The 18,536-nt window shown below is 39.4% G+C and overlaps 1 protein-coding gene across 1 annotated transcript in view; it reads left to right on the plus strand.

The window, feature by feature from the left end:
* CFAP58 (cilia and flagella associated protein 58) overlaps nt 1–18,536 on the plus strand; it is a 110,189-nt gene that overhangs the window by 25,282 nt on the left and 66,371 nt on the right. The window contains exons 8-9 of the mRNA XM_002698500.6: nt 2,325–2,407; nt 6,264–6,455. Of these exons, the coding sequence (XP_002698546.2) occupies nt 2,325–2,407; nt 6,264–6,455 (275 nt within the window). The remainder of the gene's footprint in view (nt 1–2,324; nt 2,408–6,263; nt 6,456–18,536) is intronic.

An 18,536-nucleotide genomic window follows, 5' to 3' on the forward strand; every position in this document is an offset into this window, starting at 1 on the left:
TCCAGAAGAATAAACAGGTGACAATAGCCATAAAATTCTGGAAAAGAAGAGTGAGAAGGGAGCATTAGCCTTTACCAGGTGTTTAAATGTATTATAAAGCTTTAGTAATCAAATAGTTTAGTGAAAATGTGTGAATAAACAGATCAATGGAAAGGATTGGAAAGGCTACAAAAAGAACCGTGATTATCATCTAAGATAAAGGTGTTGTTTCATACCAGTGTGCAGTATGGATTATTAAGAAAATGACAGTAAGATAATAAACTACTTTTTTGGAAAAAAAGTTAAGGTCAAATGTAGGAACAGTAAAGCCAAGATGGAGAGATTTAATGAAATTAAATGTTAATAACCTACAGGAGAGATCACTTTGTGAGTCTGAAAGTTGGTAATCAATACAACATTTGTACACAAATTTCACACATTTATGATGCATACAGCTCGGCATTCTTATATTATTTGATTCAACCGTTCAATGGTATCTTGAGACATCAGGTGTCTTTTTCATTGTTTTTAGCTCATTTAACCATATATTTTATTCAGAGACTAGAATTTTTCAATTTCTCTCAAAAACTACACAGTGTTGTTGTTTTTTGTTGTTGTTGTTGTTTTTTAGCGACAAAAGACTCTATAGCTGTTTAGTTGCTAAGTTGTGCCGGACTCTTTTGTGACTCCATGGACTGTAGCCTGCAAGGCTCCTCTGTCCATGGGATTTCTCAGGCAAGAATACTGGAGTGGATTGCCATTTCCTTCTCCAAGGGATCCTCTCGACCCAGGGATTGAACCTGTGTCTCCTGCATTGGTGGTAGATTCTTTACCACTGAGCTACCAAAGAAGCCCCCAAAGACTCTGTATAAGAAGACAAATTGACTAAAACATTGCCAAAGAGTTAGTATCATCATTATTAATATATATATAAGGTGCTCTTTCGAATTCACTAAAAGGTAAATAATTCATGAGAAAAATGGGCAGAGAGTTAGTGTGGACAATTTGAAAACCAGAAAACAAATAATTGATTGTGAAACATGAGAAAGTAGTCGACCTCACTACCAATCAAAGATATGTGAATTAAATATAAACATACTGGTTTAGGAAAAGCTATCAGGTTGTCAAAGATCAAGGAGAATGGTAATAACTGTTCTAGTTTGGGTATGGATTTAAACTGCTATTAATTTTTGGAGAGAAATTCGGCAGCTGGAGAAAAAGGTCTTTAAAAAGAAAATCACTTTTGGTTCAAGGACTTCCTCTCCTAGATGACCAAATGAGCAGGAACTTTCATAAGATTATTGCTTGTAATTGCACAACAAAAAAATAAAAAGAAGCAATTTAAGTGTTAAGATGAGGATTGGCTTAATAAATTAAACATTTTTATACAGTGAAATATGAAGTCTTTAAATGTTCTGATGTAGATACACATTTATATTATAGAGAGGTATTTATTTATATTGGTTAGTTATAAAAGCAAGTTACAAGACTGTGTGTTATGGCTCCATCTTGGTGTATGTGGTATATAAATATATTTATATACACATATGTATTTGCATAGGAAAATGTCAGGAAAGAGGCACATCAAAATCTTAAGTAGATTCTGATTTTTTAAAATAAATTTGTTTATTTTAATTGAAGGATAATTGCTTTACAGTATTGTGTTGTGTTGGTTTCTGCCAAATATTAACATGAATCAGCCACAGGTATACATATGTCCTCTCCTAGATTCTGATTTTTTAAAAAAATTTTCCCTTTAGTTTTTGGAATTGTTTATTTTCCAATTTCTTCCTGTGTTTCTAATTACTTGTATAATAAAAAATATTTCAGGAGAGCAAGGACTTTGGGGGCTTCCCTAGCATCAGAGTGGTAAAGAATCTGCCTGCCAGTGAAGGAGACATGGGTTTGATCCCTGGGTCAGGAAGATCCCCTGGAGAAGGAAGTGACAACCTACTCCAGTATTCTTGCCTGGGAAATCCTATGTCTGGAGGAGTCATGTAGCTCTCCAGGCTACAGTCCATGGGGTCACAAAAGAGTTGGACACAACTTAGGGACTAAATAACTAGGACTTTTTGGAGTCAGAAAGACCAAACTCCCAACCCTAGCCCTATCACCTCCTGGCTGCAGACCCTTGGTGTATGGGTCTCTAAGCCTCAGTTTCCATCTCTTTAGTGGGATGGGAAGACTTACCTCACTGAGTTATAATGAAGATCATGTACCACTCAACAGAAAGCAGTTTTATAGCTACAGATAAATATATAAAGCAGTTTTCATGTCACTGTGGCAGATTCTTTCTTGGCAGGCTCTCTTTATATTTATTATTGTTTTTCTCTCTGGTGATTTAGAGGTGGAGGCCTCAAAGAAACAAGCAGAACTTGATAAGAAAGCAATGGATGAGCTTCTGAGAGAAAGGGACATATTGAATAAGGTGCGTTTGTTACAGTAACACTGGTGAATAAATGTCTTTCTTTAGTGCTGTAATATCTGCCTATAACCGGTTGCAGGGGAAAGAAAACTCTGAGCCAAACAAAAGTAGATTAGAACTAATAATAGTGCTCAATTGTCCTCTACGCAGCTATGCACATCCATGTTCACTGGCTGTGAATTGAAACCACAGTATCACCTGTGAGCACAAAGGCACTTTGAAGAATTATCATATAAACTAGCAGGGGATTTCAGAGAGTCTTGTGGTTTCTGTTCCTATTGCTGGTGTCTTATTTGGCACCTAAGCAGTTGATCAAGATTTCTGATTTTAATATCTATAATTTACAATTTTGTGCCAATCCAGAAAATACAAGTGAGTTCTAATAAACTTTAACTTTTAGGTGTTTCAAGGATGGCCGGTTGGCCATACCAAGAGTCTCTAACCTTTCCTCCATCTTTTCCCGAGTGCTGGAGGCCTTGGTTTCTGCTTCTGGTGCTTATTCCTCCTAGTCTTTGAGCCCAGTATGGTCCAAAGCTGAGGGAGAGGCTGTGGGGAGCTTGAGGCTTACAGACCCTGCCCCCATGCCCCTTTCCTCTCCCAGCCCCTTCCAGAGGATTACCTCCATTGACAGTCACTCTGAGGAGATTAACTACATTCACAGGTCTAGGGTACGTGTTCCTGCTCAAGAATTCCCTCCAGGGAGAATGAAGCATGAAGCGATGTGCCAGGTGTAGAGTGGGGAGGCTGCTTCCACAGCAGACAGCTTGCTGGCTTTTGGTCAATAGAGCTTCATCTTATCAAAGAAGATACAGCCTATATTCATTCATTTCAATTTTTTATTACTTTAATATTTATTATTTTAATTTTTCTTTAGGTTTCCCAGAAATGAATAATTGTTAACGAAGTAGATTATCCTGTAGTTTAGAGCAGACTAGGGAATCTCAGAAAAGAGTAGAAGATTAAGTATCTTTACATTCTGATCACTCCTTCAGAAAGTCATTAATTTTTTTTTGCATAATCCTAGAACTGTGCCTTTATTCCATAAATTTATAAATAACATAAATATATAAATAATATAATATAAATAATAATATAAATACTATTGTTGGAGTTAGATTAAAAAAATTTTTTTGTAACATATACAACATTTAATCCATTTATATTTTGTATGTTCTGGTAAACCACTTTTGGATTTTCTGCCACAATAGGACACCTAACACTTTAATTTTACACTTATTTGTTTAATTTGACTACATCAGCTTGGTCTTGAGGGCAGGTACTTTTTTTTTTTTATTTATATGCTGTTTACTCTGAATCCCAATATAGATATGAACTCAGAAGTACAAATTAAAATCATATAAAACTTCAGCACTTCATGCACCACCACTACTTCCAAATGTTTGCATCCTTTCCAAACTGTCACCATTGAAAATTCAAATTTTTTTCAACAAGGCAGGTACTTTTTAAACTTTTTTTGTCTTTCCCAGCCATTGCATCCTTAGTGCCTGACAGTGTGCCTGCTCCTCTGCAGGTGTGCAGTCAACCTTTATTGATAATACATCCTTTCCTCACTGACTTGGAATGCCACCTTCATTCAATGAATGAGTGACATAGTTTTGACAGGCAGCAATGTTCATATATTTGGTTCTCTCAGTGTCGTGTTGAAGGGACTTTATCTTTCATAGAGCAAATGTTTAATTCAGTACTTGAAAGTAAAGTTGACCTTTTCCATTTTTCTACGTCATCATCCGACCAAGGTTTCATGTCCTTTTTTTTTTTTTTAAACCAATTTATATTCCAGTGGTTTTCAGTCCTGACTGCAGGTCTGTATTGGTTAGAGATTTGGGAAGGGATTACGAAGTGCCTCGTGGAACCCAGGGGGCTTTCCAAGTGGCTCAGTGGTAAGGAACCCGCCTGCCAGTGTAGAAGATGTGGGTTTTATCCCTGGGTTGGGATGATCTCCTGGAGAAGGAAATGGCAACCCTCTCCAGTATTCTTGCCTGGAACATCCTGTGGATAGAGGAACCTGGCAGGCGACAGTCCATGAGTTCACAGAGTCAGACACGACTTAGCAACTAAGCAGCAACACAGAACCTAAGGATACAGCTGGGCCTCAGGAACGATGAAAACCTGGCCTTTCACTCTTGGGATGCACAGAAAGCCCCTCCCTCCACCACTAGACTTCCAGCTGAGTCATGGCTTCATTTCTGTCTTTCAGTGAAATCATCTCTCTCTCTCTGTTTCCCTGTCCAAATGGCAGAAAAAAGCTATTGCCAATAAACAGCTCCTGAGTTTACATCTTCTACTGAGATACAAAAATCTAGAGGTTCTATTTCGGAAGTCTCTGGGTCCATTCAGCTGTGGCTATAGAAGCAGACATGCTGTGATCCATCACGCGCATGGCTGCAGAGTTGCACTGTATTAATTCTGTGTTCCAGAGGAATAACCTGACTTCTTGCACAGCCAAACCAAGGCACTTCCATTGTAGTAGCATCAGAAACCACCAGGGCAGCTTCCCCCGCCCCCAGAAAATGTAGGTGCCAGGGTCCCATCCCAGATCCACGGATCTCTGGAGTTGGGATGTGAGCATCTGTGTTTTTTTTTTTTTTTTTAAACAACCAGGTTAATTCTTTTTTAATGTAGTAAAATACACAGAAAACAAAATTTGCCAGTAGTGACATTTTATACATTCACAATGTTGTGTAAAACATCATGAATCTACTTCCAGAACATTTCGTCACCCAAAAGGAAACCCTGTACCTGTCAGGCAGTCTCACCCCACTTTCCCCTCCTCCCATCTTTGGGAGTTACTCATCTGCTTCTGTTTTTGTGGATTTGACCATTCTGGATATTTATATAACTGGAGTCATACCATATGTGACTTCTTATGTCTGACATCTTTCACTCAGGATAATACTTTCAAGCTTCAACCATGTTGTACTGTCTACTTCATTCCTTTTTATGGATGAGTAGTATTCCACCGTATGGATATAGCACATTTTGTTTATTTATTCATCCAGTTGATGAACTTTTGGGTTGTTTTCCCCTTTTGGCTTTTATAAATAGAGCTGCTGTGAATGTTCATGTACAAGTTTTTGTTTGAACACGTGTTTCAGTTCTTTTGAGTAGATGGCCAGAAGTGATGTTGTTGGATCATATGTTAATTCTGGCTGTCTGTATTTTTAATAAGAAGGTTTGTATTTTATTTTGCAGTCAAAGCCTGTGATACATGATTAGGTTCAGCTGTTCTAACTTCACAAGTGAAAGGCTAGCGTTGGAATAGAGATTGGCTTTGGGGTCAGCCAGCCCGGGATTCACATTCCAGCTCTGTCACTCCCCTGTTGGGTGAACTTGTGTGTGCGTGTGTATGTGCTCAGTCATGTCTGTCTCTTTGTGAGCCTATGGACGGTAGCCTACCAGGCTCCTCTGTTCATGGGATTCTCCAGGAAAGAATACTAGAGTGGGTTAACATGCCCTCCTCCAGGGGATGTGCCCAACCCAGGGATCGAATCTGTGTCTCCTGCTCCTCCTGTATTGCAGGCAGATTCTTTACCACTGAGCCACTGGGGAAGCCCATGAACTTGTAGGCAAGTAGCTTATCTTCTCATTCTCAGTTTCCTACCCCTAATATGGGAGCAATATAAGCCCACTTCCTGGGGATGTTGTCTCTCAGTGCCTTTTTATGTGTGTTTATAATGCTCTGTGCAAAATTAACATAACAAGCTCTTAGTAATCTGTAGAAAATATGATTATTTTTATTCATCTCCCAAACAATGCACCTAATTATTTTAGGATTAAGGCAACAAGTAAATTTAACCCAAAACCCACAAACATTTTTCGGTGCTGTCCTTATTTTCAGAATATGCTTAAGGCGGTCAGTGCAACCCAGAAACAGATAGACCTGGTAAAGCTCCATGAACAAGCCAAGAGGAATCTGGAGGAAGAAATCCAAAACTACAAAGAGGAAGCTCAGAAGCAGAGAAAGATCATCTTTCAACTGGAAAAAGAGCGAGATCGGTACATCAATGAAGCCAGTGACCTTACCCAAAAGGTAAGCTAGTCCTCCATGGTATGGGTTGAGCATCAGTGCATTATTTCTGATTGTCACACATTGTTGCAAAGACAGATTATTCAGATTGCAGCTTGTGGTTCACATGCTTTAAGATAGTGGGCAATAAGCTCTGCTAGCAAATCAGCTACTGCCCATTTAGAGTAAACAAATGCTGATTAGATATTTGCAGAATGTAAGTTTGGAGGAACACAAATACACGTGATCAGTCCATCCCTAGGAGGACATGTCTTCCTTGTAAAAGATGCCCCGTGATCCTCATACCTCTGGCTGGAAGCCACTGTAAAACAGCATATTCCTCTTACAACTTGATCATGTAAAAAGCTCCACTGATTGATTTACTGACTCTGAGAGGACTAGTTATCAGTTCAGGCACTCATGTTCTCTAGTGTGGCTAAGCTTGTTAGCCTCTGTATCCGTCAGATTCAGATCAGATCAGGTCAGTCACTCAGTCGTGTCCGACTCTTTGCGACCCCATGAATCGCAGCACGCCAGGCCTCCCTGTCCATCACCAACTCCCAGAGTTCACTCAGACTCATGTCCATCGAGTCAGTGATGCCATCCTGCCATCTCATCCTCTGTCGTCCCCTTCTCCTCTTGCCCCCAATCCCTCCCAGCATCAGAGTCTTTTCCAATGAGTCAACTCTTCGCATGAAGTGGCCAAAGTACTGGAGTTTCAGCTTTAGCATCATTCCTTCCAAAGAAATCCCAGGGCTGATCTCCTTCAGAATGGACTGGTTGGATCTCCCTGCAGTCCAAGGGACTCTCAAGAGTCTTCCAACACCACAGTTCAAAAGCATCAATTCTTTGGTGCTCAGCCTCCTTCACAGTCCAACTCTCACATCCATACATGACCACGGGAAAAACCATAGCCTTGACTAGATGGAGCTTTGTTGGCAAAGTAATGTCTCTGCTTTTGAATATGCTATCTAGGTTGGTCATAACTTTCCTTCCAAGGAGTAAGCGCCTTTTAATTTCATGGCTGCAGTCACCATCTGTAGTGATTTTGGAGCCCAGAAAAATAAAGTCTGACAGTGTTTCCACTGCTTCCCCATCTATTTCCCATGAAGTGATGGGACTGGATGCCATGATCTTTGTTTTCTGAATCTGTCAGATTAAGTTGTAGCGAATAACCCTCAGGTCTCAGTCGTTTATAGCAACAGAGATCTATGTTTTGTTCACATTAATGACCTTTGAGGGTCAGCCACAGCTCTGCTTCACGTCCTCTTCATTGCAGATGGACTCTGTTGGAGTGTATTGGCCTCTTGCAGAGGGAAAACTGTGTAATAGTGAACCTTTGATATGTTCTCAGAGCTTCTGTTGGCAAAGGAAGGGTAAAGGGTCAGTCCACGTAACTCCCTTTGATCAATATTTCATTGATCAAAGGGAGTTACGTGATCAAGCCTGATATCCTCGGGCAGCAGTGTGATCCTACTGAGGGAGAGGCCTTACCTGGTGAGACAGAGACTACATCTGAACGCATAATCTGTTGTAACCTCCTACGTCTTCCTTCCTGGCAGTCAGTCTCCCACCACTCCTGGCTGCCATCACACTGTCAGAGTTGTTCAAAATTCCAGTGAAATCTTATTATTACTCCCAGCCTTACAAACCTCAGTCATCTCTCAGCAACCTGGGGCAGTGCTTCCTAACATTCTTTGCATCACAGCATTGTAGAAAATAGCATGTCTACAGTATGTGGGAATGAGGGGGATGAGCCTGTGCAGGGCTGGAGGGGCTCACCCAGGGATGCCACCTGGCCCACCTACGGGTAGAGTGAATCAGTGTTTTGTCATACCTGTAACCCATGCAGGACACAGCAATTCATATATTCTGACTTATGCAACAGAGGCTAAGCTCTTTGTTTTATCTGGAAAGCCCTTTCCTCCCCCTTCTCGGAATGAAAAATTCTTATTCATGCTTCAGTACCCAGATCAAATGCTCATGTCTGGGGTCAAACCTATTTTAACTCCTTAGGCAGAGCTAGTCACTTCCTACTTAATGGGTTTGTTGATATCTCTGGAAGAGCTCTTACCATCTTCTAGAGTACTTATTTATTTATACCTTTGTTTGTAGTGAGCTCTTGGGAGCAAGGACTTTCTCTTATTCTTCTCTTCATTTCCAGCACATAGTAAATGCTTGTAAATAGTAGGTACCAAAACTGGGTTTCACAAATAGACAGATGATGAGTGATAAAAAGAAGATTGCTGTCACTGATTTTAAAATAGGCTTGTGTGTTTCTTTCCTTATGAAGGAGAGCTACTGGTACCAAGTTTTGCTGGTAACGGGTTTTCACAATTTCTGATGTTTAACTGCACAAGGTTGCATAATGTCTCACCTAAATAATTTAAGCACAGGTTCTTAAAATATTATTTATCAACTATAATTTTTCTTTCTTACTTAACTCCTGACAGCGTGTATCAGTTGCTACAGCAACTTGTGTCACTTCTGGACATCTTATTAAAAACATGTATGTCTTTTTGACACCTCATATTTCTTTCTTTACTGCCACACACACACACACACACACGTACTTCATTCCCACAAACAGAAAGCTCCCTGTCATGTATCCTATTTATAGGAAGTTGAGGAATAATATCAAGGACTGGGGGAAGATGTATGAAACTGATATTTTCATCTCCTTCTAAAGTGGGTTGTTCCAAGTTTATCCTTTTGACCCCACAATTTCTTTTGTAAAAACTGAGTATATGAAGAATAAGAATGCACAGATTTTTATAAAAGAATATTCTTCAAAATAAATTGTGCAAATTTGCCTTGTGCCATTAAAATCACATGTTTGAAAAATATTTTTTAAATGGGGAATATGGTCACAATATGAATCTGATAAGAACAAAATGCAAAATTATTTATATGGTTTGACCTAAATTTTATCTGTCTGCAGACAAAAAGGATTGGGGTCATTATATCATGGGGTGGATAGTGAAAATTAAATGAGGTAATGTCGGTAAAGTATTTAGAATGATCTCTGGCACATAGTAAATGCTATGAAACATTTCATAAATAAGCAAGTAAATAATTAATTTGTAGATAAACAGCCCAGAATTTTTGTTCAAAGCGGCATTTGAATGTAGCTATTTTCAGCTTGTTAAATGTCAGTAACAGAGGAGAAAAGTTTTAATGGCATCAAACACTAAGGTTGACATAAGGCCATGCTGCAATAGAAGAAAAGAGATTGGATGAGAATTTTAAAGCCAGTAGAGGTGAACTGAGGAAAATCCACCTGGCCCTCAATTCACAGTCCCTCGAACTTGCTTGCAGTTGGGAAGGAGAGCGGCAGTGGTGAGCAGGAAATGGGGGGAGATAGGAGAAGATGAGAGAGTAGGCTGGGCTCTTCTGGGAGACAGGACCAGTTCCCAGGGCAGGAATGACCGAGGAAGTGCTAAGCATGGGACCTCCGATGGTCAAGTTTAAGTTCTTTACTTGCTCTGTACCTGCAACAGTGACAGTCTGCATCAACCCTGTGGCTGGATTGTGCTTTGTGGGGGCAGGGACGGGGTGATGAGGGATGTGGGATATGAGGTAACACACCTAGAAAAGGAACCATCTGTGCCAGAGAAAAGTGCCAATCGAGAATCTGGAATTCTATTGAAATAGGAAATCAAAGCCACAGTGAATAGGAGAAATATAATTCCTCTAAGAATTCTTAGAGATACGAGGTATCATGTTGGGCTCCCTAGCACACAAAATGAAGATTATAGATGTTCTGTTGTTGTGGTTAAGAACAGTGTGACCCCAGTAGGATAGAGGACTATCATCTGGGTTATAAGTCCAAGATGACATTACTTCTAAGACAAAACAAAGATAAAGAAAGGAAGTGATGGATAAAATAAGGACCAGTTGTAAAGAGACTAAAACACATGCAAACCTCAAACCAACCCAAAGCAAGCAATGGTAGATTTAAAATCCACATTGAAGTCAGTAAGTTAATAAAGAAAGAACTGATGTGGAAAATGGAATCAGTGAAGTGGAGTGCAAACTTGAGTAGTTCTCTTAGAATGTTCAGTTCAGTTTAGTCACTCAGTTTGTGACTTTGTGACCCCATGGACTGCAGCACGCCAGGCTTTATTGTCCATCACTGACTCCTGGAGCTTGCTCAAACTCATGTCTATCGAGTTGGTAATACCATCCAACCATCTCATCCTCTGTTGTCCCCTTCTCCTCCTGCCTTCAGTCTTTCCCAGCATCAGGGTCTTTTCAAATAAGTCAGTTCTTTGCATCAGGTGGCCAAAGTATTGGAGCTTCAGCTTTAGCATCAGTCCTTCCAATGAACATTCAGGACTGATCTCCTTTAGGATGGACTGGTTGGATCTCTTTGCAGTCCAAGGAACTCTCAAGAGTCTTCTCCAACATCACAGTTCAAAACCATCAGTTCTTCAGTGCTTAGCTTTCTTTATGGTCCAACTTTCACATCCATACATGACTACTGGGAAAACCATAGCTTTGACTAGATGGACCTGTGTCAGCCAAGTAATGTCTCTGCTTTTTAATATGCTGTCTAGGTTGGTCATAGCTTTTCTTCCAAGGTTTTCTTCATACTCTTAGAATATAGGTGGAAACAAAAAACAAAAATGATCAAAGAGTGGATAAGAGATAAGGACAGGGAATAAAAAGCATCGTATAGGTTGCTGGTCTCTGATGGAGGAACTGAGCACCAGATCAAAGATTTAACAGAAAATATTTTCTGGAGATGAAGAAAGAACTGTACATGCAGATTGAACATGTTTCTGGCAAAATCAGTGACTGGAGAAATCTCATAGACTTGCTCTGGGAGAAAGTTGTATGTGTGTGTGTTGTTTAACCAACAAAGATAAAGAAAAGTACCCTCTGAGAGTTAGGCAAGAAGAAAAAGCTGAAGTCTAGTTCCTTTTTTTTTTTAACAGGAAAAAGAGTAGAAGGTAATGGATCAACATGTGAAAACTAGGTATTTCTGAGTAGTAGGGATACAGATCATTTTTAATTTACCTCTTGTGTGATTTTTGTGTTCTTCAAATTTTCTGAAATGAATATGTATTACTTTAGTATCCCGATCCAAAGAAAAAATACTAAAAAACCTTGCCCTTCAGTCAAGGACCAATAAAACCTTAGAGGAGCTTTATTTAAAATGTTTTCTAATCCATCTGTACTTGGTTCCCCTCTCTGGCAGGTGAAGAAATCTGATGTTATTACAGTATCTGCGTTTCTGAGTATGCCTCATGCCATTTACAAGTTCCTCAAGGGCAAGTCTTCTTGAGCTCTTTATGTTACTTATTCATTAAATAGGTATCTAAATATATTTTGAAAGGGTGAACGGAAAGCATAATTAGACAACTGAATCAACCAAAGACTTATTTTTAGGTATCTATATTAAATTCTTCTTCAGTAATCTGTTATCCCATGAGGTCACAAAGTGGACATGACTGAGTGCCTAAACTTTCTTAAACTTATGGGTCTGCTCGCCTTTAAATTCTTTTGAAATAGGTTGCCATGATGGACAATGTTATCTTAACTATCGTTGGCAGTTTTAGCTGGCCTGATCTCCTCTTCCTTCTGGGCTACAAAAACAGTGTCAACATTTGCTTTCTGATTATTTTTATTTAGAAGGGAAAAAAGGTGAAATCTAAGCTGCTGAAAGCCCTACATTACATTTTATTAATTTGACTTGGCATTTGCAAATGAGAAAGAAGATCCCTTTTTGTGCCAGAATTGGATGGCTCAGAATCCCAAGCCTTTCCTTATGTGTTTGTCTCAGTCAACATGTGCCATGATATTACTGCATAATAAACAACCACCAGGTCTCACCGGCATGCAAAAACAAGCACTTCTTTCTCACTCACACACCTACAGTTGACAAGGGTCAGCTGATCTGGGCTGAGCTTGCCTGGGCTTGGCCTGGGGCTGTGGGTTGGGTCCAGATTTTCTCTGTGTGCTTCTCATCCTTCAGGATGTGTACACTGTTCTCATGGAGAATGGAAGGAATGCAAAGGACAGACCCAACTGCGCAAGCACAGTTCATGGGTCTCTACTTGCCTAATGTTCTCTGACATCCCATCAGCTATGGCAAGTCACGTGTCCAGGCCCAGCCTCAACAGCAAGGGCAAGTAGACTCCTCCCATAGAGGTGGTGGGAGCAAATATTCATGGAGCCATGACAAGCCATGACAAAACTAATAGTGTTTCAGCACTTGTTCTTTATAGTTGGACTTTTTTTCTTTTATTATTGGAGTATAATTGCTTTGCCATGTAGTGTTAGTTTCGCTGTACAGCAAAGTGAGTCAGCTATATGTGTATATATATCCCTTCCTTCTTGAGCCTCCCCCTACCCCATTCCATCCCTCTAGGTCATCAATGAGCTGAGCTCCTTGGGCTACACAGCAGCTCCCTACTACATATTTTACACAGTATATATTCAGCACTTTTTATCTTCATGGTTTTTCCTCTGGTGTAGTATAAATTTATTTTTCAGCTACATTGAGAGGCACCAAGAGTGGCATTATAAGTTGTGGTGGTTTAGTTGCTAAGTCGTGTCCAATTCATGTGACGCTATGGACTGTAGCCCACCAGGCTCCTCTGCCCATGGGATTTTCCAGGCAAGAATACTGGAGTGGGTTGTCATTTTCTTCTTCGGGGGATCTTCCTGACCCAGGGATCGAACCTGGGTCTCCTGCACTGCAGGCAGATTCTTTACCGACTGAGCTATTAGAGAAGCCCAATTATAAGTTATGGTCCACCATATTTACTCTTTTCTAGACTTTTATAAATTTTAGCTAAGATTTTTTCCTAGTTAATGATTAAAACTGGGGAACATTCTGCACATTATGCATTTGGCTCATTTTAGGACCCCCTTCTTTTTCATTCTAAATATTAAACTTCTAGCTATCCCCTCCCTTTTCTTATATACTGAAAAGCATTTTTCACAATGAATTCCTACTGACAAGTTTCTTAGCTCCCTGCTTATTTGCCTTATAACAATGTCAAGCAAAGCTCTCATAGACAGAGGTTCCAAGAAATGAATAATAATGTGCTTTCAAGGATTTAGAAGTAAGTGAGGATAGCAGAAGTTGATCAAAGAAATATCATTCACTAAATAGGTACTTCATAATAAAATGAAGTTTATGTATTTTCAATATTAATTTGAAGTTTTTAATACAGAGCATCTTTAATAGGATAGAACTCTGGAGAGAGCCTTCAAGGGGACATACACAAATTATAAGCTTTTCATGTTATAATGAAATAAGTGTACTATGGATCACTCTTTTCCTGGAGGAGAACAGAGTAATCCATAGAAAAAACCAAATTGATTTTTAAGTGCTAATATTATATAATATCACATAATGTTAACATACCATGATAGTCTATTAACATTTATTAAATGATTAAATTATGATATGCCTGGTACTTATATTATGGTATAAATATAATTCTTCTCACTGTTATCCTCATTATAGCTCTCCTAGGCAGATATTATAGCTTTCATTTGTAGCATAACATGTTATTAAAAACAGATAGAAAAATAGATATGCCTCCCTGAATTTGAGATAGAGGATAAAATAAGAAAGCAAGACAAATAGAGAAGACTTAAAATTTCACATGACTGGGCACAAAGATTTTTTTTTTGAGAGTGAGTTTTCCAGTTTTCTTATGGAAGTAAAGGCATTGTCAGCATTCAAACCATTGACACCAAGTCAGAAAAACTTACTTTAAAAGTTTATTGTACTGATATTTCATCAATTGCAAGTTAAAAGATTCCAAATTCAATGACCTACTTTCTCTTCCTGCCTTAGTACATAGGATGTTTTGACTATGGCTGCAGATTTCCTGCACACCTTATTGATTTTTATCTCACTATTATTTCTATTGGCAGGTTGTTTTAACAGGAAGAGAAAAGGCAGTAGGTTATAAACTGAGCCTGTACCCTCAGAGTGCACTGTAAGCGTTTTCTGGTCTCCTCTGAAGTAGGCCTCCACACGCTAGCTCTCCAACCCTCTGGCTGTAATAGAACTCTCTACATTTGGATGTGATTTATCTCAGAGTTGGTTTGAGGTATCTAAAGTATAATCAATTAATTAAGCTCCAGGCCCATAGCTGGCATTCTGCATTCTCTGATATAGCCATTTAAACTGGGAACATTTTGCTGATGAAGGGTTTTGTGTCTACCTAATACTCTGCACATTTTATGAATTTTCAGGATTTGAACCTCTATGTGACATTGGTTTGAATGATTTCCCTCAAAACAAATTGAGTCCCAACACTTGGAACTAAATTGCTTTGTGAATTGTCTTTTCCCTTTGTTTCTCTACTTTAAAAATTTTGCTGTTATTTAAACAAAATAACCTTTGATCTTTTTGGTATCATGATGGGTTCCTATTATCCCCAGCTTCAAGAATCTGGAAACAAGTTAGACTTTGTGTACTGTTGTTTGCAAAAAGATGAACCTGGCTAGCTGGGTACCCACTCCAGTGTTCTTGCCTGGAGAATCCCAGGGACGGGGGAGCCTGGTGGGCTGCCATCTATGGGGTCGCACAGAGTCGGACACAACTGAAGCGACTTAGCAGCAGCAGCGGCAGCAGCAGCAGCTGGGTACCCCAGAAAGAAATGCCCTTGGTTACATCTTTTCTCTGGAGCATTATTCTGTCTGTGCAAAGGATTATTCTTACTGTAATATTTCTCAAAGTGATTGAACAAGCAATTTTTTTCTTTTCTCTGATGTGCTGCTTGATATTCTGAATGCTGATGATGCTGTTCAAAGTATTTTCAATCTATTCATTTCCCTGACCCCAAGAAAGATGGTCATGTCCATAGAAAGGCTACATTTGGGGCTAAGATAGTGTCTTTCTTTAAAAAAATCAAACAAGTAACAGATCCAGGAATGGATACCTTATTTAGGTTTCCCGTTTGTTCCTAACTTAAACATTTTTAGTTGCTAGTGGTGGTACCTTAAAAGGCCACCTGCTACTCATTTTCAAGGGATAGATCAAAGAGACGATGGAAGAAGGAGTGAAATGTCTTTTCATTTCAGATCTACCCACATGCCTCTTCTGCAGGCCTCCTCTTCTCAAGTTTTCTAATTTTGTTCCTTTAAGCCCCCTAACCAACAATGCAAGCCATTCACCACTGAGTCTGTATGTATTCTTACCTTGGGCCATTTTCTTTCCACACAAAGTGGGTGATGGAAATTAATAAAAATAAAACAGCAAAATAATATAAAATACTTTGTACAAGGACTTCCCTTGTGTCCAGTGTCTAAGACTCCACACTCCCAATGCAGGGAGTCTGGGTTTGATCTAGGGATCAAAGGAACTAGGGATTCCCTGGTGGCTCAGAGGATAAAGTGTCTATCTGCAATGCCGGAGACCTGGGTTTGATCCCTGGGTTGGGAAGATCCCCTGGAGAAGAAAATGGCAACCCACTCCAGTACTCTTGCCTAGAAAATTCCGTGGATGGAGGAGCCTGGTGGGCTACAGTCCATGGGGTCACCAAGAGTTGGACACGACTGAGTGACTTCACTTCACTTCAAGGAACTAGATCCCACATGCTGCAAATAAAAGACCTTGCATGCTACAACTCAAGAGCCCATATGCCGCCTTAAGCATTGAGGATCCGCGTGCTGCAACTAAGACCCGGTGCAGCCAAATAAATGAATGAATGAATATAAAAAAGTACTTTGTGCAACTCTGGTTGCATAAATGTAAAAGATTGCTTAAAATAGATATTTTTCTTGAAAATATGTACACACATCAAGGCTTGACTCAAGGAGAAGTAGAAACCATAGAAAGATTAATAACCATGGAAGCCACCGAAACATCTGAGAGAGAATTGGCTCCAGTGTTGTCACTGGGGGTCTAATTATTTTAGAATTGGGTTCCTTCAAACTTTTAAGAATCAGATAATTCCCAGGCTATGTAAAATTTTTTTTCTGTATATGAATTTAGAAAAATGTATTATATATTCTTGGGGGTATTTTTTTTTCTGTTGGAATTTCTGTATTTCATTTATTTTTCTCTTTTATTTATTTTTTATTGGAGGATAATTGCTTTACAGTGTTGTGTTGGTCTTAGGGGTAATATTGATTGGCGTTACTTTACTGACCTAACCCATGCCTTCTGCTGTGATAGTGAACAAAAACTCCAGGCCTTGGAGAAAGCTTGGGGATGAATGGGTCCTTGGGTGGGATGATCTAGGAACAAGAAGGAAGAGGTAGTTCTCACAAATTATGTAAATACCAAATATTAACTTCTTAGATAAGATGTTTATGGCCACCCTATTATCCTCCCAGTGTTTAATTCTCTCATAACACCCTGTGCATATCTCAGATTATTGGTTGTATCCATTCCTTGATTATCATTTTACAGTGGAGTCACTCACTAGGAGTGAATTTGAGGGTAGGGAATGCATCTTATTTTTCTATACATCACTGGCGCTTTTATAGTGCCTGCCATAGATGGGCCCTCAATGCATGTTCAGTGAGTGAATGAATAAGTAGGCGAGTGGTTGAATGAATGAACAAAAGGGTACTCAGCTCACTTTATGAAACTAGCAGAAATCTTGATATTAAAACAGAACCAAAAAGGAAACTGTAGACTTAGGTCGCTTATAAATATGTATGTAGGGTCCTAAATGAAATTCTAGCAAACCAAATTCAACAGTACATTAAAAGAATCATCCAGTATGACCAAAGAGGATTTATCCTGAAACCACAAGGATAGTTTTCTATTAAGAAAGCTATTGCTGGGGGTATGAAAATGTAAAATGTTACAGCCATTTTTGAAAGCAATCTGCTACTGCTAAGTTGCTTCAGTCGTGTCCGACTCTGTGCAACCCCACAGACGGCAGCCCACCAGGCTCCCCCGTCCCTGGGATTCTCCAGGCAAGAACACTGGAATGGGTTGCCATTTCCTTCTCCAAGGCATGAAAGTGAAAAGTGGAAGTGAAGTCGCTCAGTCGTGTCCGACTCTTCGAGACCCCATGGACTGCAGCCCACCACGCTCCTCCGCCCATGGGATTTTCCAGGCAAGAGTATTGGAGTGGTGTGCCATTGCCTTCTCCGGAAAGCAATCTAGCAGTATCTATTAAAGTTAAAGATATATATGTCTTTTGAGCCACATACTCCTCTTCTGGGAATCCATCCCAACAGAAGTAAGAGAACAGGTGCATAAGAACACATGTATAAAATGTTTATTGTAGCATGGTTCAAACTGGCAAAAAAATGGAAACCAATGAATGCCTGTCAGAGGGGAGGGGTTCACCTGCACTGGAGAATTCCCACAAAGTATAAAAAGCAAGGTGCATAAAAATATATAAGAGGATCCCACTTTGCTGAAAAATAATGACCAAATTCAGAAAGCGAAAGGAAAACAAAGCCCTGAACCTGTAGATTCACTAGTTGGCTAGCTGTGAACAACATTACTTCTTTTGACTTCAGTTTCCTTATTTGTAAAATTGGGATATGATAATGCACATCTATGAGGATTTTTGTGAAGATTAAATGAGTTAATACCTGTAAAATCCTTGTATATAGAAAGTACCTGAGAAATATTAGCTATTATTACGATAATGACATTAGTAGACTTAAATAGAATATGCAGAATTCAAAGAAAAATATGGAAGAACACATACTGGATCATTAACCTGGTTTCTTTCTATGTCAATGAGGGACTGATGTGGGTGGAAGGGAGAAGAAGGTTCAAGTAAATAAGAAAGAGAAGTGAAGTCGCTTAGTCATGTCTGACTCTTTGCAACCCCACAGAGTGCAGCCTACCAGGCTCCTTCGTCCATGGGATTTTCCAGGCAATAGTACTGGAGTGGGTTGCCATTTCCTTCTCCAGGGGATCTTCCCTACCCAGGAATTGAACCCAGGTCTCCTGCATCACAGGCAGATGCTTTACTGTCTGAGCCACCAGGGAAGCTAAGAAAAAGAAAATAAATGTTTATTTCCCATTTATGCACTTATTTAGAATTATGGCATATGGGACTATGAATAAAGAAATAAAATCAGAATACTTGTAAAAGAAGACATTTGTTACTAAGTATATCAGATCAATAGAACTGATAGTGTAGTGCAAAATAATAT

Source organism: Bos taurus, chromosome 26 (assembly GCF_002263795.3).
Source record: "Bos taurus isolate L1 Dominette 01449 registration number 42190680 breed Hereford chromosome 26, ARS-UCD2.0, whole genome shotgun sequence".
Taxonomy (NCBI): domain Eukaryota; kingdom Metazoa; phylum Chordata; class Mammalia; order Artiodactyla; family Bovidae; genus Bos; species Bos taurus.